The sequence below is a fragment of the Diceros bicornis genome, chromosome 36, assembly GCF_020826845.1.
Source record: "Diceros bicornis minor isolate mBicDic1 chromosome 36, mDicBic1.mat.cur, whole genome shotgun sequence".
Taxonomy (NCBI): domain Eukaryota; kingdom Metazoa; phylum Chordata; class Mammalia; order Perissodactyla; family Rhinocerotidae; genus Diceros; species Diceros bicornis.
In genome coordinates, this window is record NC_080775.1 from 26,717,995 (window position 1) to 26,744,738 (window position 26,744).

The 26,744-nt window shown below is 35.5% G+C and overlaps 2 protein-coding genes across 3 annotated transcripts in view; both read right to left on the bottom strand.

Moving 5' to 3' along the window:
- Positions 1 to 26,744, bottom strand: part of ODAD2 (outer dynein arm docking complex subunit 2) — a 182,302-nt gene that overhangs the window by 52,000 nt on the left and 103,558 nt on the right. For both annotated transcript variants that reach the window (XM_058532680.1, XM_058532681.1), the window contains one exon: positions 23,524 to 23,638. In XM_058532680.1, coding sequence (XP_058388663.1) covers positions 23,524 to 23,638 — 115 coding nt within the window. The remainder of the gene's footprint in view (positions 1 to 23,523; positions 23,639 to 26,744) is intronic.
- The window catches only part of MPP7 (MAGUK p55 scaffold protein 7), a 456,322-nt gene continuing 435,436 nt past the window's right edge, over positions 5,859 to 26,744 (bottom strand). Inside the window, exon 18 of the mRNA XM_058532685.1 lies at positions 5,859 to 5,870. The gene's annotated coding sequence lies outside the window, so the exon portion shown is untranslated. The remainder of the gene's footprint in view (positions 5,871 to 26,744) is intronic.

Here is a 26,744-nt window from a genome sequence, read left to right on the forward strand (position 1 = left end):
AGAAAATCCAGATAAAAAGAGAGGAGGGGAGCAAAGGAATCCGAACCTACTCTCCATCACTGGGAAAATAAGACATGGGGTCTTGAGAACCATGAAATCAGAAACGCTATCCTGGCCCACATCTCTCTCCTGAAAGACCATGAAAACTCATTTCACTTAAAAATGAGCAATATAAAAAGACTATAGTCAATTTCCATATAGAGCTATTATAAGAAAAAAATGAGCTGAAAGAAAATTATAGAAGCAATAAAAGGAAAATATCAATTAGAATTATTACAGCTCATAAATTAGGTGATTAGTAAAAAAACAAATTTTAAAGAGAGGCAAAAGACATCCGTAAAGAATCAGAAATGAAAGAAAAATTCATTTTGGAAATGAAGAGTAAACTAGAAGGAATACAAGAATGAATAAACATAATGGGTAATATCTTTAAATAAATAGATGTGAGCACTCCAAAATGACAGAAAAAGAGCTAAAAAAAATTCAAGAGAACAAGTAGAGAAGATCAAACATAAATATTGTAAGAGTTCTCAAGAAGAAAACAAAGCAATACGACAGAGCAAATTTTTAAAACTATAATTCAAGAAAACTCTCTCTTGAAATAAATAAAACTTGAGAGTATATTGAAAAGTCACCCTACATACCAGGGAAAATTGGCCCAGAATAGGCTAACATAAATACGTGTTCTCATACAACTGCTAGACTTTAATAAAAAAGAAAAAAATTCTTTGGTCATCCTGGCAAAAAGACCAAGTCACTTCTATGGGAAAGTATAAGATATTACCCTAGACTTTTCAACAGCAATGTTTTGTGCAGAGGGGAAGGGAATAATATATATAAGTTACTAAGAGAAAATGTGAATCAAGGTTCTAATATCCAGCCAAAATGACCTTCAAGTATAAAGCTGTTATAAACATGGAAGACTTCAGGGAAGGATGTTAACACAGAGAATGACTGTCAGACCTCCACAAAGACCAGGAAAACACTGACAAAAGGACTGTAGAGTTCTTAAAATCCTCTATTGGCTTCTTTTCCTTCAGGATAAGGTCTAGATCATTAGCATGACATTCAAGTATTTTCCCAATGTGGCCCAACCTCACCTGCTTGTCATATTTCTTAGTGTACTCTTGTGCATAAACTATACTCCAGCCTCTAGAATTATGGTTGCTCCCTAAAGTGCCAGGTTCTTTTACATCTTTGACTATGTTGTTTTTTCTTTACCTAGATGCCCTTCTAATTGCCTGCAAACTCCTACTCAGCCCTGAAAATTCTGACTTGCCTTTTTTTTTTTTTGCTAAGGAAGATTGGCCCTGAGCTAACACCTGTTGCCAATCTTCCTCTTTTTTTTTTTTTTTTAATAATTTTATTTATTTATTTTTCCCCCAAAGCCCCAGTAGATAGTTGTATGTCATAGCTGCACATCCTTCTAGTTGCTGTATGTGGGACGCGGCCTCAGCATGGCCGGACAAGCGGTGCGTCGGTGCGCGCCCGGGATCTGAACCCGGGCCGCCAGCAGCGGAGCGCACACACTTAACCGCTAAGCCACGGGGCCGGCCCTCCAATCTTCCTCTTTTTGCTTGAGGAAGAGTGGCCCTGAGCTAACATCTGTGCCCTTTTTCCTCTATTTTGTATGTGGGATGCCTCCACAGCATGGCTTGATGAGTGGTGTAGGTCCGTGCCTGGGATCTGAACCCGTGAACCTGGGCCACCAAAGCAGAGTGTGCTGAACTTAATCACTGCACCACAGGGCCGGCCCCGACTCATCTTTTTTTTGTGTGTGTGAGGAAGATTGGCCCTGAGCTAACATCCGTGCCCATCTTCCTCTACTTTCTATGGGATGCCGCCACAGCATGGCTTGACAAGAGGTGCGTCGGTGCACGTCCGGGATCTGAACCTGTGAACCCCAGGCCGCCAAAGCAGAGTGCATGCACGCAACTGCTTGCACCACCAGGCCGGCCCCCCCGACTCATCTTTTAATAGCAGTTCAAATAACATCTCTCCCATAAAATTTTCCCCCACTCCCCTTCTCAGGATTGGTCACTCCCTCCCCTCTATATTCTTTGTAGATGGTTTTCTCCAAAATCCATGTCCTCATTCTTCCATGTTTACCAAGCCTTGCTTTCGTTTGGGTGTCTAACTTCACACACAAGCATCAGGAGGGATTGCCTCTACACCCCAGAGGTAATTCTTGACTGGCGTAAGCCTATCATGGAAGTCTCATTCTCCTTGCCAATTATTTGTTTAGGGGTGGGCGAGATATGGCCCATTTATGGCCAATGAGTTCTGAGGTGACATCTCCTAGGAATCTTCTGGAACAGTTTTCCTATTTATAATAAGAAATAGTCACAGGTCACACTGAGAATGGCAGAACAGAAACAGGAAAATAGCCTGGGTCCTTGATGTCATTGTTGAGCTGCTGAATCAACTAATCCTAAAATCTGATCTGGCCATTTAAAACCAATTTATATCCCAGACTATATCTGGGATATAGTCTGGGTGTGTGTCACTCACGGGACTTCCAATAAATGTTTGTTGAATTAAGAAAAAATAAAAATAATAAGAGAACTATAACTTTAAGATTTTAACCACAGTCACAAACAATAAAAGGAAAAGAGCATTAGCTTTATAAAAAAGAATATAAATTGATAAGATGTTTTCAACCTCACAGTCTAGTGACTTCTTGATTTTCTCACTACTTTATCAGTAGAGACAGCAAGCCACAGCACTAGGCCATACCAGGAAAAGTAACAAAAGTGACCACATTTGCCTCTGATCCAAGAACTTCCTAAGGTGCATGGTATGAGATACAGGGAGCCAAAGTCTCAATGAGATCATGGGTATGGCTCACCAAGGTCTTGTAATGTTTATAATCTGTGGGACAGTGAAATGTTACACTTAAGCCTACAGGCCCCTCCAAAGTTTGTTTATTTGTTTTGAAGGTGAGACTCTTTTTTTTTTTCTTTTTAGGTTTAAAATTTTAAACATATGACGTCTTGCCTCATATAGTTTCTATGGAAAGGGAGACAGTATATTTGAGGATGGAAAAAGTAATTACTCTGCCAAAACTGTCTTTCACTAATGCTAAACGACTGGGCAAATTCACCACATTTTCCACCTTCTCACATATCTTAAAGACTAGTCTTTGCCAATTTCACCACTGGTACAATATTGGTTATGCACAATTGAAATTTTCATCTGCAATGGAAAAATCCTTAATAATAATAATAATAATAATAGTACTAACAATAACAACAGCCTAATTTTTTGCAGTTTACAAAGGACTTCCACATACATTATCTCATCTGATCCTCACAGCTCTGCCTCAAGGAGGCATGGCATCCTCATTTTATAGATGGGAAGGCTCAAGCTTCATAAATAATTAGTGACAAAACTAAAAACCAACTTTAGACTTCCTGATGTCTCATTTAGCGTCTATTCACCATACACTGTGTGCTTTCAGTTTAAACTTAGTTTATATACAGTCAGAAGAATCTTCACAACTTAGAGGGTTAATAATTCCAAAAGAGATGAATTTTGTTAATTTTATAATGACATTTCTTAAGAGAAACAAAAAAAGTAATTGAAAAAGAGAATATGAAACACCTTCAGACTGCTATTAAAGTAAAGCTTGAATGGTTGAATAAGTAGGAAAAGGGGTCAAGTTCAAATTAAACAAAATTAAGTCAAATACACAAATAAGAAGAAAAATGTGAAGTTGCAAAATACATTTGGTCAAAACTCAATTAATAGGAAAATATTAAGACGTTATTTACAGATTAATGAATAAAACAGAAAACTGGATGTTTTGGCATAGGGCAATTAAACTAATGGGTATGAAATTCCTTCTCTTGCCTCCAGCAAAAAGAACTGGCAGTTTTCTGATGAGGTGAGATACACATAATGCAACTTTAAAGCACATACAAGGCAAGCGTAACATGACTTAAGACCAAAATTTTTAGCCAGGAGGGCTATAAAAACACTGCTTTGTGCCATATAGAGACCATACGATGCATAACATAGTATTTGAAAAAGATTTAAAAATAGCACATTGCATATAAAAAATTTCAAAAATGCTACATTCACATTAGAATAGCATGTCAGAGAAACCAAAACTGAACAGGAAAATCTTGTCCCAAAAGTATATTCAATAAGTTAAATGCTTTTACAATTCTAAATACACCTATATATACTCAAGGAGAACAGACAGTTTGTTTGTGTGGCTCTATCACAATAAGATCCTTGTTCTGTTCCTAGTAGTTAACAAGTCCTACAGCTTAAAATATATATATATGTGTGTGTGTGTGTGTATGTATGTATGCATTTTGCTGATTTAGAATTACCTTACCCTTTCAAATGTAGTTCTTCAAAAATCAAAATTAAATCAGCAATTATTATCCTTTTCCTTCTGAACTAAAGGAAAAATAAATTAATTTCAGGTAAAATAAATGATACAGTCCTCATAGTCTAGATTTACATAGCAGAAAATGCATTATACTCTGAGGGTAGCTTTATCCAATTAATCACAAGAAAAATAAAGAAAATAAATTTAATGGTTCTGATTTTTTTCCTACTTCCCTAGCCTAATTTAAGATAATTTTCTTAAATATCACAGACAACTGTGATTTTTCCATTTTACTATGTCCTGTGTTGATTCTGCTTTAGATGCAATATTCTGTTAATGAGGAGGTTTAAATTGTGAGGTGCCATTGTGTATCCAGAGGCTTACAGAGTTAATTAAATGACATTCTTAACCAATGATGTATTTGATAGAAGTTTATAAAAAGTACAAGGTACTAAACAAATGTTAAGTCATATTATCATAAAATAGCTATTATAATAGTGTAAATCTATGTGTGTGTATATATGCATATATATACATATATTTAATTTTTTAATATTATATATGTTTAGAATTTTCTCACACTTGTACTCAATAATCCACAGATTAAGATGAGTAAAGCAATTTCTGGTTAAGATTCAATTAGATGCTTCTGAACAGTGAGTTGTGTGGATCACGCTAAGAACAACACCTGAAACCATAATCTTGACAGAAAAAAAAATTCACTATATGAAATACTATATTCCAAAAAAAAACAGGGAGTCTCTAATTTATGAAGAGGTTTTTTTCCAAAAGTTTACTTGTGTCTGTTACATCACATTTTTCTATAAATATGTGGTTAGGTTCCCAGTTCAGCAGATAAGAGTCCATTTAACTCATAATGAACCTAAAATATAACATTATACTAACTGCAACTAATCCTCGTTTTCATGAATGTTCTTCCACCCTTTGAAGCCAGCTATCTGGTCTCATTCATCTGTGATGTGTACCTTTAACTAATTTTCATAGTAAATGGTTTTCATAGGCTTCCTTTCTCATTATCAAGGTTTCGCTCACAGCACACCCAGAGTTTAACACAATTACAGACATGGTCTGCTAGCGCAGAGTGTGCAGAATTCTTATCTTCTAGGATCTGGACACGGCATTTCTGCTGCTGTGGCCAACTGCAGGCAGAATTCCAGCAGCTACACTACCCTATTTGTTCACAGTCAGCTTTGAAGTCAGCCAAAATCCCTATATCTTTTACAAGTGAAATTACCACACAGTCGGGACTCGCACATTCTGTACTTACGGGATTTTTAGCTATCTCTTATTGCGTAAATTGGGTTGAACGATTTCATTTAAAAAAGGTAAGCCTTTTAGACGTAAATTTCACTAGGTGAAATTTATCTATTTCTATGTAATACTTTGAGAAACCAAGCGAGCTATCTGGACATTTTGAGGTAAATAATTTATCCGAGCATTCTTATCTTTTAAAAAATTCCTTAGGGGGACTGGCTTGGTGGCATAGTGGTTAAGTTCCTGTTCTCCACTTTGGCATCCCGGGGTCCACAGGTTTGGACCTCAGGCGCAGACCTTCACACTGCTCATCATGTCATGCTGTGGCAGCATTCCACATACAAAATAGAGGAAGATTGGCACAGATGTTAGCTCAGGGACAATCTTCCTCAAGCAAAAAGAGGACTGGCAATGGATGTTAGCTCAGGGTCAATCATCCTCACCAAAAAAAAATTCCTTAGAGAGACAGAAAATATAGTCTTTAAGGCAGTAGTTCTCAAACTTTGTTGCATATTAGAATTACCTGAGGGAATTTTTAACATTCCTTAAGCCCAAGCTGTACCCCATACCAATTAAATCAGAATATATGGTGGTGGGAGCCAGCATCCATAAAGATCTCTAAGTGATTCAATGTGCCTCAAAGTTTGGGAACCACAGGTTTAAGAGTTTAAATCACATAGTGAGAATACCTGGGGACATATCCCAGTTTCATCACTATTAGCTACATGGCTTTGAGCAAGCTACTTAACTTCTCTAAGCATCAATTTCCTCATCTGTAAAATGGAGCTAATGTATTTATCTCTTGAGAGTTGTTAAGAGGATACATATAAAGATGCCTGGCATATGATAATAGCTGTTATTAGTGTTATTATTTTCTAATTATTTTGATAATGAATTTATCAATAGTTTACACAACTAAAATATCAACTTAATGAATAACCACTTGAAATTTACTTGATTCCACATATCATTCACCCTTGTGAATACGTTCAATACACATAACTCAGGTAGCAACAAATATTTTCTACATATTCAATCCTGTTTTAAAATCCAAAGAAGAATGAGTTGGCAAAAATATATCTTTGACTATCATTAGGTAATAAATCTATGTTTGTTTATATCATTAAAACTTTCATTTATACATTTATTCATTTATTTACTTGGCAAATTAGGAGCTGCAAAAATGTAAGGTACTATTTTATGTTGTGGGATTCAAAAAAAATAAGATGAGATCAGTGGTTCTCAGCCTTGGTTTCACATTATAATCACCTGAGGTGATTTTTTTAGAAATATGAATGCGTAGGCCTCAATCTCAATATACAAAACAGGGGTAGGGCTCTTGCATAGAAATATGTTTTTAAAGCTCTGAAGGTAATATGTGTCCAGACTGGAGAACAACTGATTAGAATAATTATTGAATTGCATTGTTATTACTTCCAAAATCATAGCATCAGTGTAAAATGATTAACTCAAATGCTCACATTTAGTTTAAGAATAAACAGAGGAAAAGCACTTCTGCAATGGTGGAATAAAGACCAAAAATCTGGTCCTCCATAACAATAATGAGAAAACTGGCAAAATCAACTTTTTCAGAACTCTCACATTTAATGAAAGGTTTATAACAAGGAGTGTTTAGTCAAGAAAAATGGCTGAATCTCAGTAAGAACAGTGAGCTTTGTGGCATTTTAACTTTCCCATCTTCCTCTTCCCAGCTCTGCAGTAGCCTTGAAAACCAGCAGCCATGCAACCATTCTACCCAGGAAAACCTTCAGCCTAGCACCCATAGAAGGAGAAGAATGGATTGAGAGTTCCCCAAAAGCCCTATTCCAACAGAATGGTCACTATTTGACCTGAATGGCAACTTCTAGGAAAAGCTCCAAAGGCTTGTCTTTACTCTACCTCAGGGTTCACTTAGTGAGGAAAGTCTCATCCTTAGGGTATGTCATAAAAGAAAAATCAGTGGCAATTATTTAACATAAAATCTGTTTGAAATGGCAATATCAGTTGGCACAAATAAGAGGCTGGTTAAAAAACAATTAAAAGGAAAATCTCAGAAATGAGATTTCTATAGAGGGCTTTGAAAAACTCCAACATATTCCTGGGTATCTAAAATCTAATGATGCAAGGCGTTTAAGGAAATCTCTGTCGATTCATTAACAGACCAATGAGCTAACTGAGCAGAGACCTCAGTGGCCACACTGACAAAGAATACAGACATTATAGAATTAGTCCAAGAAAGTCACTAATAAACAAACAATAGCAAAACCAACAAAAATAGCAACAACTCCACCCCTAAGAATGGGTAGATCTGATGTCCAGAGTTTCTAAATTATATTATTTAAAATACTAAGTTTCCAACAAAAAGTTATGAGATGTACAAAGAAAGAGGCAAGTATGCCACAAATATGCCTCATGGAAAGAAAGTAGTCAATAGAATCTGACCCTAAGGAAGCCTGTACCATGTTGGACTTATTAGATAAAGACTTTAAATCAGCTATTATAAAATATATTCAAGGAACTAAAGGAAACCACGCCTAAACAATTAAAGTTTGAGAACAATGTTTCAGGAAATAGACAACATTAATGAAGAGAGTTAAATTATTTTTTAAAAGAATCATTTAGAAATTGTGGAGTTTAAAAGTAAAACAACTGAAATGGAAAATTCACTACATGGGCCCAACATCAGATTTGAGCAGGCAGAAGAGAGACTCAGTGAACTTAAAGATACCTCAATTCGGATTAAAATGAACACATCCTCAGAGACCTATATGACACTATCAAGCATAACAACCTACCTATGTGGGAGTTCTAGAAGAAGAGGAGAGAGAGAAAAGGGCAGAAAAAATATTTGAAGAAATAATGGCAAAAACTTCCCAAATTTGATGAAAAACTCTAACCTATATATTCAAGTACCTTAATGAATCCCAAGTAGGATAAACTCAGAGATATACACCTAGACACTTCATAGTCAAACTACTGAACGACAAAGAGAGAATCTTGAAAGCTGCAAGTTGTATTTGAAATGTACATGACTCATCATGTACAAGGGAAACTCATTAATAGCTGACGTCTCATCAGAAAGCATGGAGACATTACCAAGATGGTGGACTCAGAAGCTCCAGATACTTGTTCCCTCCCGGAAACATTAAAGAAACAACTACAGACTGACTAAAGTAACTTCATAGGAGCTCTGGAAACCGGTTCAGAGATCTATAGCAAATAAGCAAAGATCGAACCAAGAAAAAGGCACATTCAAAACTTTAGGAAATTTCCTGACATTTTTACTTGCCCTTGTCCCACCCTCTTCCTGGTAACGGCACAGTGTGGTCAGGAGAAAGAAGACCAATTCCCAGTTCCTTCCAGTGACCCAGAAGAAGCAGAGTGGAAATTTTTGTAACATTCTGGCCTGTGTGTGGGCTACCCAAGAGACTAGTTACTGTCTCACCTGACTCAGAGCTCAGACTGGAAATTGTGGAAGATCTGGATCTCAGGACAGTGGCAGGCATTGTGGTGCATGAAAACTGCAGGCGGGGCTGGGCCAGTGGTATAGTGGCTAAGTTCATGCACTACACTTTGGTGGCCTGGCGTTCGCACGTTCAGATCCGAGGCATGGACCTATGCGCTGCTCGTCAAGCCATGCTGTGGTGGCGTCCCACATACAAAATAGAGGAAGATTGGCAACAGATGTTTGCTCAGGGCTAATCTTCCTTACCAAACAAACAAACAAACTGCAGGAGTACTGCAGACTCACAGACCTGGGGGCAAGAGATTATGAGCAGAGGAATACAATAGAACATTTAAGGCCCTAAGAAGAAGCTGGGGTGAGACTCTTTGAGAAATGAAGACAGTTAAAAGCAGCCATGAATATGGGGGAAATTTTTTTTAAAAAAGCATATACACAGGCCCGGATAGGACACATGCCCAAAAAAGATCTGAGAAGACATTACACCTTTACCCTGGGCTGATTCCAACAGGAATGACAGGGCCTATTAACTAGTGAAGGTCTTCCAAGCCAATCTGCAAAAACTAGGAGAGGTGGCTATTTTTTCAAATGCCCAATTTACAACAAAAGATCACAAGACATACCAAGAAATAAGGAAACATGGCTCATTCAAATGAACAAAATAAATCTCCAGAAACCATCCCTGAAGAAACAAATGTATCAGACTTACTAGATAAAGACTTTAAAACAACGGTCTTAAGCATGCTCAAAGAGCTAAAGGAAAACACAAAGAATTAAAGGAAATAAGGAAAATGATATAGGAACAAAATGAGAATATCAACAAAGAGAGAGACATTTTTTGAAAAAAACAAATAGAAATTCAGGAGCTGAAAAATACAATAACTGAATTGAAAAATTCACTAGAGGGATAAAATGACAGACTCAAATAGGCAGAAGAAAGAATCAGTGAACTTGAGACAGGTCATTTGAAATTATTGACTCTAAGGAGCAAAAAAAACAAAGAGAAAGAGAGAAAGCCTAACAGACTTAAAGGATACCATCAACAGATCAATATATGCATTATGGGAGTCTCAGAAGAAAAAGAGACAAAAGGGCAGAGAGATTATTTAAAGAAATAATGGCTGAAGACATCCCAAATTTGAGTAAATACATGGATATACAAAGAGGCTCAATATACTCTAGGATAAACGAAAAGAGACCCACACTGAGACACTTTATAATCAAACTGTTGAAAGACAAAGACAAAGAGAGAATCTAGAAAGCAGCAAGAGAAAAGCAACTCACCACACACAAAGGATCCCCAATATGAACACCAGTGGATTTCTCTACAAAAGCTTGCAGACCAGAAAGCAGTTCATGATATAGTTGAGGTGCTGAAAAACACAACTTTCAACTGAGAAGTCTATATTTGACAAAACTGTCCTCTAAGAATGAGGGAGAATTTAAGACATTCCCAGACAGACAAAAGCTGAGGGAGTTACCAGTAGACCTGCCATATAAGAAATGCTCAAAGGAGTCCTTAGAGTTGAAATATAAAGATAATAGACAGTAACCTGAAGCCATACAATCCATAAAATTTTCCAGTAAAGGTGACTAGATGGAAAAACATGAATAACAGTGTTATAATAATTTGGTTTATAACTCCACTTTTCATTTTCTTTTCAGGATTTATTTATTTTATTTTCAGGATTTAAAAGACAAATGCATAACAAATAATTAGAAATCTATATTACTGGGTACACAATATATAAACACGTAATTTGTGATATTGATAACATCAAGGGAGAGTGGGCAAGTAGAACTGTAAAGGAGTAGAGGTTTTACATGCAACTGAAGTTGTCAGTATCAATTTAAGATAGGCTGTCACAGCTTTAGGATATTATATGTAACCCCCATGGCAACCACAAAGAAAATATCTGTAGAATATATAGCAGTCCTCTCTTATATGTGGTTTCACTTTCCACGGTTTCAGTTACCTGTGGTCAACCATGGACCAAAAATATTAAATGTAAAATTCCAGAAATAAATAATTCACAAGTTTTAAATTGCACATCATACTGAGTAGCATGATGAATTCTCATGTTGTCCCACTCTGTCCTGCCTGGGATGTGAATCATCCCTTTGTCCAGCATATCCATGCTATATATCCTACCTGTCCATTAGTCACTTAGTAGCTGTCTCAGTTATCAGATTGATTATCGCAGTATTGCAGTGCTTGTGTTCACGTAACCCTTATTTTACTTAATGATGGCCCCAAAGCCAACTTTATTATTAGTTATTATTGTTAAAGTCTTACAGTGCCTAATTTATAAATTAAATTTTATCATAGGTATGTATGTATAGGAAAAAACAGTATATATAGGGTTTGGTACTACCTGTGGTTTCAGGCATCCACTAGGGGTCTCGGAATGTATCTCCCATGGATAAGAGGGGACTACTATACAAAAAGGAAATGAGAAGGGAATCAAAATATGTCACTAAAAAAATTAACTAAACACAAAGGAAGGCAGTAATGAATGAAATAAGAGACAAAAAGCCAGAAAACAAAAATCAAAATAACAAAAGTAAGTGCTTCCCTATCAATATTTACTTTAAATGTAAATGGATTAAATTCCTCAATCAAAAGACACAGATTGACAGAAAGGACTTTTTTTAAAAAAGGATCCAACAATACGCTCTCTACAAAACATTCACTTTAGATCTAAGGATACACATAGCTTGAAAGTGAAAGGACGGGAAAAGATATTCCACGAAAATAGTAACCAAAAGAGAGCAGAGGTGGCTATCGTAAAAACAGACATAATAGACTTTACGTCAAAAACTGTTAAAAGAGACAAAAAAAGATATTATATAATGATAAAAGGGTCAATTCAACAAGATATAATAATTATAAATGTATATGTGCACCAAACATCAGAGCTTCAAAATACATGAAGTAAACAGAATTGAAGAAAGAAATAGCTCCCTAAAATAATAGGATACTTCAATACTCCACTTTCACTCATGGATAGAACAACCAGACAGAAGATCAATAAGGAAATAGAAGAATTAAACAACACTACAGACCAATTGCACCTAACAGACATATACAAAACACTCCACCCAACAATAACAGAATATACATTTGTCTCAAGTGCACATGGAACATTCTCCAGGATAGACTATATTTTAGGCCACCCAACTAGTCAAAAATTTTTTTTAAAGATTGAAATCATACAAAGTATATTTTCTGAATACAAGGATTGAATGAAAATAGAAATCAATAACAGAAGGAAACCTGGAAAATTCACAAATACGTGGAAATTACACAATACACTTGTAAATGACCAGTGAGTTAAAGAAGAAACCATTTCCATTTCCTAAAGAGGAAAATAGAAAAACAATAGAGAAAATGAATGAAACCAAGAGTTGGCTATTCAAAAAGATCAACAAAATTGACAAATCTTTAGCTAGATTAGCCAAGAAAAAAAAAGAGAGAAGACTCAAATAACTTAAATCAGAAATGAAAGAAGGGACATAACCAATTTTACAAAAATAAAAAGGTTTGCGAGAATACTATGAACAATTGTACACCAACAAACTGGATAACCTAGACGAAATGCATAAATTTCTAGAATCACATAACCTACCAAGACTGAATCATGAAGAAACAGAAAATCTGAACAGACCTATAATTAGAAAGGAAACTGAATCAGTAATCAAAAACCTTCCAACAAAGAAAAGCCCAGGACTAGATGGCTTCACTGGTGAATTCTACCATACATTTAAAGAAGAATTAACAACAATCCTCCTTAAACTCTTCCAAAGGATTGAAGAGGAGGTAACACTCCCAAACTCAGTCTATGAGGCCAGCATTACTCAGTTACCAAAGCCAGATAAAGATATTGCAGAAAAATAAAACTATAGACCAATATTGCTGGTGAATATTGTTGCAACAATCCTCAACAAAACACTAGCAAACCAAATTCAACAGGATTATACTCCATGACAAAGTGAGATTTATTCCTAGAATGTATGGATGGTTCAACATAAGAAAATCAATCAGTGTAATACACCACACTAACAGAATGAAGGTAAAAATCCATAAGAGCATGTCAATTGACGCAGAAAAAGCATCTGACAAAATTCGATACCCTCACGTGATTTAAAAAAAAAAAAAAGAGCTCAACAAACTAGGAACAGAAGGAAATTATCTCAGCACAATAAAGGCCATACAGAAAAAACCCACAGCTGACATCATACTCAATGGTGAAAGACTGAAAGTATTCCCTCCAAGATCAGGAACAAGACAAGTACGCCTGCTTTCACCACTTCTATTCAACACAGTTCTGAAAGTCTGAGCCAATTGGACTTAGGAAGTCCTAAGTCCAAGTAGGTAAGAAAAAGAAATGAAAAACATCCAAATTGGAAAGGAAGAAGTAAAATTATCTCTGTTCACAAATGACATAATCTTATATGTAGAAAACCCGAAAGATTCCACAATAAACTGGTAGAACTAATAACTGAATTCAGTAAAGTTGTAGGTTACAAAATCAACAGGCAAAAATCAGTTGTGTTTCTATACACTAATAATGAATAATCCCAAATGGAAATTAAGAAAACGGTTCCATTTACAATAGCATCAAAAAGAATAAAATACTTAGGAATGAACTTAGCCAAAGAGGCAAAAGACTTGTACACTGAAAACTATAAAACGTTGCTGAAAGAAATTAAAGCAGACACAAATAAATGGAAAGACATCCTGTGTTCATAGACTGGAAGATTTAATATTGTTAACATGGCAATACTATCCACAGTGATCTACAATTCAATGCAATCCCTATCAAAATCCCAACAATTTTTTTTTTGGAGAAATACATAAATCCATCCTAAAATTCATACGGAATCTCAAGGGACCCTGAATAGTTAAAACAATCTTGAAAAAGAAGAACAAAGTTGGAGGTCTCACACTTGCTGATTTCAAAACTTACTACAAAGCTATGGTAATCACAACAGTGTAGTATTAACATAAAAACAGACATGTAGACCAATGGAATAGAATGCAGACCCAGAAATAAACCCTTGGGTATTTTGTCAAATGACTTTTGATAAGGCTGCCAAGAACATTCGATGAAGAAAGGAGTCTTTTCAACAAAGGGTGTTGTGAAAAACGGATACGCATATGCAAAAGAATGAAGTTGGACCCTTTCTTACCTTACACCATATAAAAAAGTTAACTCAAAATGGATTAAAGATCTAAACATAAGACCTGAACTATAAGACTTCTAGAAGAAAAAAATCCAAAGCACAATGTAGCTGAAGTTATGAGCATGCTGAGTTTAGGTCCAAAAGCAGGATAACAAAAGCATTCCAGGCAGGGGACCTAAATCAAGTTCACTTCTTGAAAACAGAGGTAACAACACAAGACAGAAAAGCATGACGACTAACTGTTGCCTGGGGCTATTTCTTGTCTGAAGCTGAGTGCCTAGAGAGATGGAAGGACACAACCCTGTGATCAGAAAGTGGAGTCCCAGTCAGATGTCTGAGTCAGTGAATTCTCAGATGGTGCAGTTTCTGATGGTGATGAAGCACCAGTGTGTGATCCTGGGAGTTCCTGGCTGAGGTGAATATAATGATATGATTAATTTAACGGATGAGACTATTAATTTAATAAAGTAACTGGCATCTGATAACAAACTGTACTTTCAGCATAAAATGGTTAAATGGTTTCATAAGCAGCTAATGGTTGGCCTAATTTTGTACATACCTGTTTAGAACAGGCTATACCTTTAGTTGTAACTTTCCCTTTTGTATATTACACCTCCGTCAATTCTGCCCCTTCCTAGCCCAGCAGCCTCCATTGTAGCCCCTTGTGGAGTAGGGCTGAGAAGCATGGGAGGGGAGAGCATAGCAGGGCAGGAGGGGGAATCCAGGTGGAAGCAACAGATTTGACCTGCAGATAGTGGTCCTTCCAGCAGTGGTCTGAAGATAGTCTTTTTAACACCCTCACTTTTGTTTTGGCCCTTCATGTCCCCACTTGAAAATCTGACACACAGAAAAAATATCTGTAATATAGTTCACTTTAAACTTTTAGGATTTTAGGAACTGGAGGCCAGATGAGGAGAACTTTGAACTATGTGGTGACTTAAAAATGATAGGAGACCCCAAATAGACCAGCAGAACAAAAACACAGATTATATTTTAAAGGGTCTTAGATGTTTTTAAAAACCGTGTAGCCTCTTTGGCAGAATGTGGGACAGCTATACATTCTGTGGCTCAAACACGACCAAACTGAAGCTCATAAACCATGCTTATAGCAGGATTCTTAGTATGAAACTACACCCCTCCACACGCCTTCTCCAGGTTCTCTCTAGCTTCCTGATTGCGCATGGCTCATTGGGCAGCTGAAGCTAAACAGAGAGTGATGTCAAATTCCTGTCGTGTTTGATCAGCTGTGTTCTGTCACACCTGTAGCCAGGAAGCCGGCCTCATCCACACTCAGTGCTCCACATTCCTGGAGAAAATTGCCCAAGCTTGTATTCCATCCTCACAGAAATTAACTTTTTCTCTTCTCTTTTGGGAAATCATTCTCAAATGTCTCTGTTTGGAGCAGATCCTCAGGCCACTGGTTTTGAAATTAGAGAGATTTTTTTCCTCCAAGATAAAAATTCAAAACCAGACATTATTTTCTAAACAAGTAGCAAAAGTAAATTTAAGAAAGTTACAAGGCCAAATGATCTCATGGATATATTACTGATTTGGAAGACAGATTATTTGAGTTTTCTTCCTAATTCTACAGAGTATTTATTCTAAAATGAGAATACCTGTTTCCTATCTAATTCATAGGGAAGTGGTGATTATAAATTAATATGAATTATGCGAATCATTTTTTATGAAAAGGCAAATAAATATATTTAAACTTTTACTTTTTTCTTAATAAAAACTTTTAAAGACATTAATGAAAAGAAACAGAATTAAGGAAATTAAATACTATCTTTCAACATCCACAAAAAAAAATAATATAAAAAATGCACCAATACTTTAAGAAATAAATATGATTCTTATAAATGTTGGCAAAAGGGATGAAAGTGACTCAAAGTGGTATAACACAATTATACATTCTTTATATGATTTTGGTATTTTTCAATATCATTTTCAAGGAGCACAAATTTGAGTTGATTTTCTGCAAAGAGAGTTTTGCTTCTTAAGAACAAAGAATTTAATACACGCATTTTTGCCAGATTCAGTTGTTGCATTCTTTATATCACAAGTTCATAATACTGAACACCTGTTCAACCACTGTTTTTCTCCAAAAATGCGTTTGATCATTCAGCTTGAAAGGAACAGCTTTTCACTTCCATTTATAAATCTCTCACACTTTTCACAAAGCAGTTATTCATCAGCAACCAGACTTGCAGCTCATGAAATTTACAAAATAATATCACTACAGAGGTCAAATCTTAGGATCTCTGTCCATTTTAGCAATCTTAACTGGAAGGAAAACCACCACCAAGTTTCCTTAAGCCTAACATAGAAAACACCTTAAATGGTACACGTTTAAATAAAACTACTTAGAAAAATATGCGGTGAGTTTTTTGTAATTAGTTAACTTTAGTTTAGCTTTCTGTTCTTCAGTTCTTGACAGACCGAAGAACACTGAGTAGTTTTTTAACTGAGGATGCTTATTTCCTGTCTTGATTCTTTCAAGTTTTATATAAGACCATAAAACAGACTCACATTTCACACTCTGATTTTCCAATATTTATAAAGAATGGACAGATAATTATTAAGCTGCCAAAACAAACCTTTTCCACTTAGTACATTTTCTTTATCACTGATAAGCTATCAAAAACTATAAAATACTGACTTTCTCCAAAATGAAGGAAAATTTTAAGCTGTCTAATTGAGACACTGGTCTACCAGTGAAAATGTCAACACTTCTTACTACAAAGATCCCACAATTCCATTTGTTTTATGCATCTAATAATAAAACAATTACAATGTAAATACATTGCAGACTTACGTCGTGAGTCTTTGTCTCATCTCAATTATCCCACAATTCATTACTGACATCTTTGATTCTGGTACTTCGTTGCCTGGCTCATTCTACTGATAGGTAGCTTTAAATATTTCCCAGCAAGAAAAGATGCAATACATTCACTAGAAGTAATTTTCACATCTCATTTTCTTAACAGATAGATGTGAAAATGTGTTCTACCGTGTATGCCGTTAAACAATGTAAAAACTGGATACCATCTGTTTCCAACAGTTGACATCTCCCCACATCTATTCCACACGGACACATACATAGTGCACTTAGGTTTCCCGATGCCTGAAAGACGTGGCAGGGACCCTGAAGGAGCAATGACTTGTCTGAGGATATGGCTTGTGCTTTCTTCCTATTTGCATTGCTCTTAGCTATAACTGACAAGAGCTGGTTTCTGCAGCATTACTGTCAGTGCCCCTAATCCACACACAAAGAAGTTATTTATGTCAAAATGATGCCAAATCCTATGATTCGGAAGTTAATAAGTCCAAAATTACTTGCAAAAGCATCTTATGTGAAAAAATGTGGAAATGCTTTCTTACAAAATAAAAGGTAATCTTTCCTAGAAAGCTGAGTCATTAACTTACCTGAATGAGGGAGGGATGGGGAAGAATAGACCAAAACATCTGGCAAGATCTCTTCTGGTTCCATTATTTTACTGCAGCTAGATGCCCAGCATATTCAAGAAATGTTTTCTGCCTCTACTCTCCCTCAGAATTTACATTCTTATTAGAAAAGAATTTTTATTCACCTCACAGTAGGAGAATATACAAAATGCTACTTGAAAATGCTAAACCGAAAATAATTAAGTGGGATAAGTTTGGAATGGTGATATAAAGTAAGACACAAGAGACCCTAAAAGAGTTCCATGCACACATAATCACCATGCATAGGGACATTTGCAAGTATCTTAACCCATATTATTTTAGCTAATCCACAAGGCAGTTGATTGTAAAATGCACTATTATTTTACGTACTACCAAGGAAAAGAAAACATTGCCCTTTAAAACTATGATACCAAGTCAAGTATAAAACACATCCCTGGGGAACTAGTCTCAAACTTCTACAATAGGTGAGAGGTACCTTTATTTTCTCTCCCTATATGAAAGAACATTCTAGAAAAGCTCAAATGAAACTTTTGTTTCACTTAACCTCATTCTGTTTTTTAACACTAGAAACTTAAATGCATAAATGTTATACATTTATGTTAAGATGCAAAAACAAATGGGCATACAAAATGTAATGTGCACCTGCAGTTAGTGCTAAATAAATGTTATTGAATTAATGACATTATTTGATACGCCTAGAGATTAAATTAAATCATTATTAACTTTTTATTTTATCATCTTCATGTACTGCTACAAAGTTCTTCAAGGCAAAATGAAAATTTAAATGTAAATGCTCATGAAGTATAAACCCAGTCCAATCACTAATTATTAACACTGTAACATGTTCCTCTCCAGCATTATTTTAATTCTGGAGTTTTCTTTCATGCTTACCTAAAGGCAACCAAGGGAATTAACAGAAGATGTTGTATTTCCTTGGGAATAATACCTGGGTGAAACTGAGATAAAAGTTATTCAACTCTCAGATTACTATGTCATAGGTTAAAAACTGAATCAAAAAGAAAACGAAACTTTTCCTGTTCTTCATTTGTGATTAATTTTTGATATAAGTATTGAAAAAACAAATAGATCAACAATTCATAGATTTTAACTATTAACTTGGCTTTAGTGTGAAAAGGATTAATCAATAAAATATAAAACATTGTTTAAATCTTACTAAAATAAATATAGTATGGCCCAAAAGTCTTAGTGCACTTTTATGCTGAAATTACTTCAGAAGTAGAAATGCTTCAAAATTTATGTATTTTTCACTGTCACTTATTTAGTTCTGTGAATTTGGAAAAATACATTTTAATTTTTAGTCTCTCTCATTGAAGATGGCAACACTAACTGAAACAAAACATTAAAGTTAAAATTTTATTTCAGTGTTTCCAAAAATTAACAAGCGTAAAAGAGAGTTAAATACTGAAAATTTCAAATGATTTTTTAAGCTTTTTTTTAATAGACTATATATTTTTTAGAGCAGTTTTAGATTAATAGCAAAATTGAGCAGAAGGTGCAGAGATTTCCCATGTACTCCCTGACTCCACACATGCATAGCCTCCCCCATTGTCAACATAGTGGTACCCCACCATATGGTACACCAAATGATATTTTTACAATATTCCCCCACAGTGGCACCCTAAATGATATTTTTCAAAGTTTTTAGCATTTACATTCTTGAAGTTCTCAAAGCTTAAAACAGCACTAAGACTTTAAGGACATCCCGTATTTTCAAGAGCAATAGGGGTTTTTTTCCTTCACAAAGGAATCACCCAGAAAATCTTCTTGGATATGAAAAGAACACTGTAGAAACTTGCTTACTGATGTGTGTGGCAGTTGTACTGTGGTGAAAATAGCATAGGATATGGAGTTAGAACTGGGTTCATATTGTGGCTCAGTCACCATACTAGTTATCTCATCTTGAGCAAGTAATTAAATATTTCTGAAGACTTAGTTTCAGAAGCAAAAAAGTGTGGTTGTGTAGTGAAATGATATAATGTACGTGAAAGGCCATGGGTTACATAGATATATAAATTATTATTGTTATGGTGAAAACAGTAGAATGACTAAGAGTGAAGAGCCCCAAAGGGACCATCTCTAGGAACGATCATGTTAGCTAAAGAAGAAAGTCTCTGGCCAGATTAATCTATGGGGCCATACTTCTTAATTATTTAATGGTAACCATGGAATAAGCCCTGGGAAACTATGCTCAAATTTCTACCAGTGGGTCAGAGGTAACTTTATTTTCTCTATGTGAAATGGACATTTTAGAAAAGCTCAAATGAAATTTTTGTTTCACTAACCTCTTTCTTCTTTAAACACTGGAAATCTAATTGCATAAAACTCAAACTCTCTCTTGACCTATTCCTCACAGCCAGCCTCCAATCACTCACCAATTTCTGACTCTACTTCCCAATTATTTCTTATATTGACTCTTCCTCTTCACCCACACTGCAACTGTGTTAGGTCAAATTCTACTTATTTTCATCTGAACCATTATAATAGCCTAATTAATCACCCACTCATACATTTTCTAACTAGTCAACCTGCTCATGTCACTTCCTTGTTCAAAATTCTTCAAGCGTTCATGTTACCTAAACGATAATGCATACAGAAGGAGAGTGTAGTTCTTGGTAAGAGAAGTGCACAAGCAGAGATCTCTTTGTCATGAGTCTGTCTTTCCCTCAGGAGTGGTAAGAAGGGTGTTGTGGTTTCTTTGTCTTGAGAAGAATTCAAAGATACTAAGTTGGTGGGAGTGGAAAGCACGCAGAGGGCAGGGATGTTCAAGAGAAACGGAACAAGTAGGAGCTCTTCATGGAGGCTGGGATCTAGTCTAGGCCTTGGGGCTGAGGGCTCAAAGGCAAGCAGGCTGTGTTGTGGCTCAAGTTTGAGTGTGGTGCAGTTTTGGTTGCTAGCCTGGGAGACCAGTCAGATATTCAGGACAGACGTCCTGGGCAGGAATAATGAATATGAAAATACTGGAATCTCTCTTAAAGTCAGTCATAGAGAAGTAGGCAGATTTGGAGCTGAAGTCCATGAGAATAAAGGACACAATTTACACACAATAACAGAACTAAGTAGAAATGTTATCTATACAAAATGGCATATCAACAATGATAATATTAAATTTCATATTTAAATTTATACTTTCAATGACAATTAAGAATTAACCAGTATCTATAACAGTCTTCTCCAGGAAAGGTAGACCATTAGTATATTTTTACCTTCTATATTTTACCTTCTACTACTTGACACGTTTGTTGAATCATCTGGTAGTTTAGGTTCAGACTGTGACTGTGAGAGTACTATCTGCTTTTATTTTATGCCATTACTTTTTTAAAAATTATTTTTTAATAATTTGATAAAATTTGAAAGCCATAGTATCAACACAAATTCATATTTAACTATAAATTATCATGATTTATTTGCTCATTGTTTCCATAACTCATGTTGTTCTCTCTCTTAGAATCTTTTGTTTCACTGGAAAATATTCTAAAGTATTTTTTTCAGAAAAGGTTCATGGGAGATAAGCTTCCTGAGTTCTGACATTTCTAAAAGAAAAATGTCTCTATTTTGTCCTTACTTTATACTCACACTTGAGTGCTAGTTTTGCAGGATATAGAATTCCAGGATAAAAAGTATTTTCCTCTAAAAACAGTAAAAGATTTGTTCCCTTTTCTTTTAGAATTTATTTTAAATGATGTTAAGTCTAATACTGGTATGATTCTTGTTCTTATGTAACTTTTTCCATTCTTTTAATTTCTGGAAACACCAAATTTGAATTTATGTCTAGGTGTAGGTAGCTTTGTTTGTTTGTTTTCTTGGCACTAAGCGGATCTCTTCAATCTGAAGACGAGAATCTTTCTTCAACTCTTCAGTTTACAGAAACTTCTGAACCCTTTAAAAAATATATCCATCCATCTATCTATCTATCTATAGATATATAAATATATATATGACTATTTCTTCCCTTCAATTACTCTTTATTTTTGTGTGTTTTGATGTCCTATTTTCTTTTTACTTTTACTTTAGATTCTTAGTTATTTACTCGATTTATCTTCCAGATAATTATTCAATCATATCCATCCTAGTATTGGTCCCTTCTATTAAATTTATTGTTTTACCAAATATATTTTTAATTTCCAAAAACCTTTTCTTAATCTATGAATATTGCTTTTTTTTTTGGTGAGGAAGATTGGCTCTGAGCTAACATCCATTGCCAATCTTCCTCTTTTTGCTGAGGAAGATTAGTCCTGAGCTAACATCTGTGCCCATCTTCCTCTATTTTGTATATGGGATGCCACCACAGCATGGCTTGATGAGCAGTGTGTAGGTCTGCACCCAGGATCCGAACCTGCAAACCCCAGGCTGCCAAAGCAGAGTGTGTGAACTTAACTACTACGCCACTGGGCCAGCCCCAATATTTCTTTTCTTATAATAGCCTCTTCGGTCTTAGTATTCTGCCTTGGGTCATTCTGAGGATGTCAATTTAAAAAATTTCATGTTATATTCTATTCCTTACATTATCTCTGTTTCCTCTGAAGTTAGTTCTGCTTATTAATCTTGGCTTGTCTCTAATACCATTAGTCTTCCTTAAACATTTAGTGGTCCTTAGTTGTTCATGTTTATGAATGAAGGACTGGGCTGATCCATTCAAGTAACCGATGAAGATATCCTTCATGGATGTGTAACAATCTTTCCCCAGTAGGCTTCTTTCTTGCTCCCTAAATAATATCATTTAAAATTTGCATTTTAATAATTTCTTTGAACATTATATAATAGGAAATATATATATCTACTTCTGAAATTTTTTATTTTGCTTAATACGTTTATGAGACGTATTGATATTAATGAACACATTCATTGTTCACTGCTCCTTTGGATGATACAGTATGACTCTACTATCGTCCTGTTGTCCATTTTCCTGTAGGTTGACATTCGAGGTGTTTTTATTTTTTTGCTGTTATAAAAAATTGGTTCTATTAGCCAGTTTGTAATAGGTCTCTCCTACTATTAGTATACATCACAATTCATTTTTTACAAAATATTATTTCTAGTCACAAATATTTACGATGATATTCAGTCATGTTAAAATTATCAATGGAATAAAATCCTTTAGACAAAAATATTCAACAGTGAAATATCACTGGCAACAAGAATCTTAAAGGGAAATCTCTAAATCCATAGAAAAAGATTTTAAGTAAAGATAACAGAAATAGGCTGAAAAGCGATCTTTAAAGAAAATAATAAATTTTACAAACGAAGAGCTAAAGGACTTCAGAAACTTCCAATTCAGTCTTTTTTCTCATGTAAAAATTTTATTCATAGGTTTTATATTCAGTCTTTATTGACAGATAAGAAAAGTGGGATTTGTGAAACTATACAGCTTTTTCAATGTAACAAAGAACTTAGTGATCTTTCACTGTCGTATTTCAGGCTATAAATAAGATAGATGCAGCCTTGCACTTCTGAAAGCAGCAGGTAAATGGACACAATTTTCTTATCACCCAAGACATAAGAACAGTCAACCGTTCTTCACCTAGATTTACCTGGGGTACTTGTTTCCATTGCACCAGCCAGGTAGAACTCGGTCAGCACGGCCATCTTAGCCTACTTTCACTTGGCATTTAAAAACTGACCAGGAAAAGGCATTGCTCAAGAATTATTTTGGCACAAATGTTCAGCACTTTTTTCCACCAGATAACTCTGACCAAAAGTAAGTCAAAAGCAGTTAGTGACCTGTGGTGACATGATTCGATATAGTACTAGACGAGATTCTAGAGTGGACTGATTTGCAGTCTGTTCTCACCTTAGCATTTTGGATGCAGGGACAGAGGGCCCAAGCTGCACTGGCCTTCACGTCTGGGTGAGGATTTTTCAGTAGGGACCACAACAAACGAACACCATCTAAGCGATCGATTATCCTGTCATGAAACCAAAAATAGTGGTATAAGTTATTCTTAGTACGTGACAATGAAAATTTAAATGGCCTACATTTTCACACAATTTTAATTAGTTTTTCTCCTTTCAACATTTTGCTTGGATGCCTTTTACAAAACTTGATCAAGAGCAGGGATATAGCATGCTGTTGAATTGTCAGCTCTCTGACGTCAGTTCTAAATTCATGACACAGAAAGCAAGCTCCATGATAATTACAATTTACATAAACTTAAAATCAAGCCATGTCATTTTTTAATTAGCTGTACACTGACTGTTGCCTTAATGTAAAAATACTGGTTTCTTTCATATAGTAACATCTAAATACTTTCCAAAACAAATATTTATGCCTCAAAACTGTGCAGTTACCTTTTTTATTTGGTCTACGTTTAATTGACTTTCCTTACTGTATGACATATTTTAAACTCCTCCAGTCCTAATCTAGCATTCGGAATTAAAATAATTACACCACAGTGCATCCTTTGTTGGGCACGAATAACACGTAACTTGTTTTCCATGTGCTCTCTCCCCAGCAAGACTAACATCGCAGACTGTGTTATAATTACTTAAACACACTGTAATCAAAACATCTTCATGACTAACTGAAAAATGAATTATCATCAGAATCATCTCTACACCATCTGTCTTCTGTTTATATATCAATCAGTCCAGGGAACATAACCTTGCATTAAGGTCCACTGAGTACTTGCAGTTGAGAAGAAGGCCAAACAAAACCTAATATCCTTTACAAACATGGCTTTCTTCAGAAAGATATGTTAAACTCAAAGCAGATGAAAAAAGATAAAGAACATCAAAATTCCTTTGATTTTTAATCTCAAGTAGAGTTAAACACATGTAGTATTTAGCCACAGATAGAATAAATACTGGCTCAGAATGCCATTCAAATTCTTTCTTGAAAATCGACACAAAAACATCTACGTTTCTTGATTATCTGAGATGAGTTTGCCAGAAAAAAAAAAAAGTATTATTCCAGAGGTTCCAAGTATGATATCAGTTTTGCATAAGCTTATAAAACAATTGGTAAGGCAAATAGCTTATAATGATATAAACTGTCTCTTTAAAAAATGACTTTTCATAAGGAAAAGTACATTGAAAAAGTGTTTTTAACCCAAAGTTTAACTATATAGCTTTCTAAACCTAAAGCTTTCTACCAATATCATGTTCAGAGAAAACCAAGTTTTATTTCTCAATTTATGGAAACTGTAAAGAAAGACACCAAGTGCTTCCCAATGAAGGATTTACTTTACAAACTTAAAAAAGCTTACTGCCTCACATATGCCCCTAAAAACATAATTAATGCTGATCCCTGGGTCTCCATGTATTTTTTCACATGCAATTTCTCAATGAATGGGAGTGAATGATGATCTGTCCTGCCTTCTGGCAAATGTAGCAGTAAAATTTGCCTTAGTAATATTTAACTATACAATGCTGGACATAACTTGTCATTAGAGTGGAAGTCATTGGGATGGCACACATTTTCAGTTTTTTTAAAAAAAGGTAATTCAATTCTGAACCCCCCGAGGCAAAATTTCACAACTATAAAAATTCACTATTAATTACAAAACCAGATCTATTGTCCTCGACCTTCACCCCAAACCCTAGATAATTCATCGGCTGTTTAGTTATAGCAGATAAAGACTGTGACCCCATTATCAATGTCTTAAAAGAAAAGACTTAGCACAGTACAGAGTAATAACCTTAGACGAAGAAAACATTATTGAAGAACATTTGCAAACGCAGGAACTAACAAGTCAGGGGTAGCAACCTTCAGAGTTTAACTTTGTCCCTTCCTTCTCTCTTCCCTCATCCTCTGTATTAAATCATTTATTGCTGACTTACTTCACAATAACTCAGGTATCCACCCCCTCCATCCCCATTCTCCCTGCCAGTACCCTAATCCTGGTCTTTATTACCTCATACCAGGATTGCTGCAGTAATTGGTTTTGTGTCTTCAATTTCTCTCAATTCCAATCCATCCTATAAATCCCTGTGAAATTAATCTTACTAAAGGAACTGTTAGAGCCTCTGCGGCAGCTCCTTAAGAGCAGGGCCCCGGAGATACTCTTTCTCTCCATCACACCACCCAGCACATTCAGTCAACGCTTGTTGAACAGCTCACAACTGGAAGATCGCTACCAGGAGAAAAAGTCTCCCATGGCTTCCCATTGCCTGCATGGTATTAAAGCCCCAGCTCCTGAACTCAGTATTGAACATTTCCAATGAGCTGCTTTATTCCTCCCAATTCCCTATATTCAGACGTTTGCTCATAAAACTCTCTGGCCATGTACTAAACACTAAGTGCTAAGTATACAAAAATAACACACATGGTCAATTTGTGTTCCTCGGGTAGTTTTTCTATAAAGTCACTGCAGACAGTGAGTTAGTAAGTACTGAACCATTGCTCCTAGGGAGAATATAAAGTTTTGTTCCTGAGACCCTCTGGTCAGAACATTTTCATCAACTGATCAATATATAACCTTGTTTTATGTGTGTTTCTGTTTAAAATATCTTATTTCATATATGTTGTTGATTCATTAACACTGAACCCATGGCCAACAGCACTAGAGTTCGTGTCTGAATAAGGCTTATCTAACACATGTATTTTCTCTATAGGGCACATCACAGCCTTCTTGCACTCAGGAATAATATACCAGACACTATTTTGGCACTATGCTTAGGGGCCATTTTAAACAGCGAAATCACCAGCCCAAAGCACAAAACTGTGAAAAATGTGGCACTAAATAGACTGCAAAAAGGACACTTGTTGTCAGTATGGCAGCCGAAAAGAGAAGGCAGAGTGTAGCCTTGTTTGACCTCAGCTGGAAACAGGTGCATCGGACAACTCCTACTTTTTGCTGTTCTGCACACGTCCACGAGTGACCGCGAAAGTGCTGTAAGTATTGATTTGGAGTTCCGAATAAATTTTAGCAAGGATAGGAACTCACAAATACAGAATCTGCAAATAAAGCGGATTTTAATTGTTCTTCAGGAAACTACAGTCTAGTGAGGGAGATAAAGAGACCATTATAATCTATTACAATAAATGCTACAATTGATGAGTGCATGGGTACC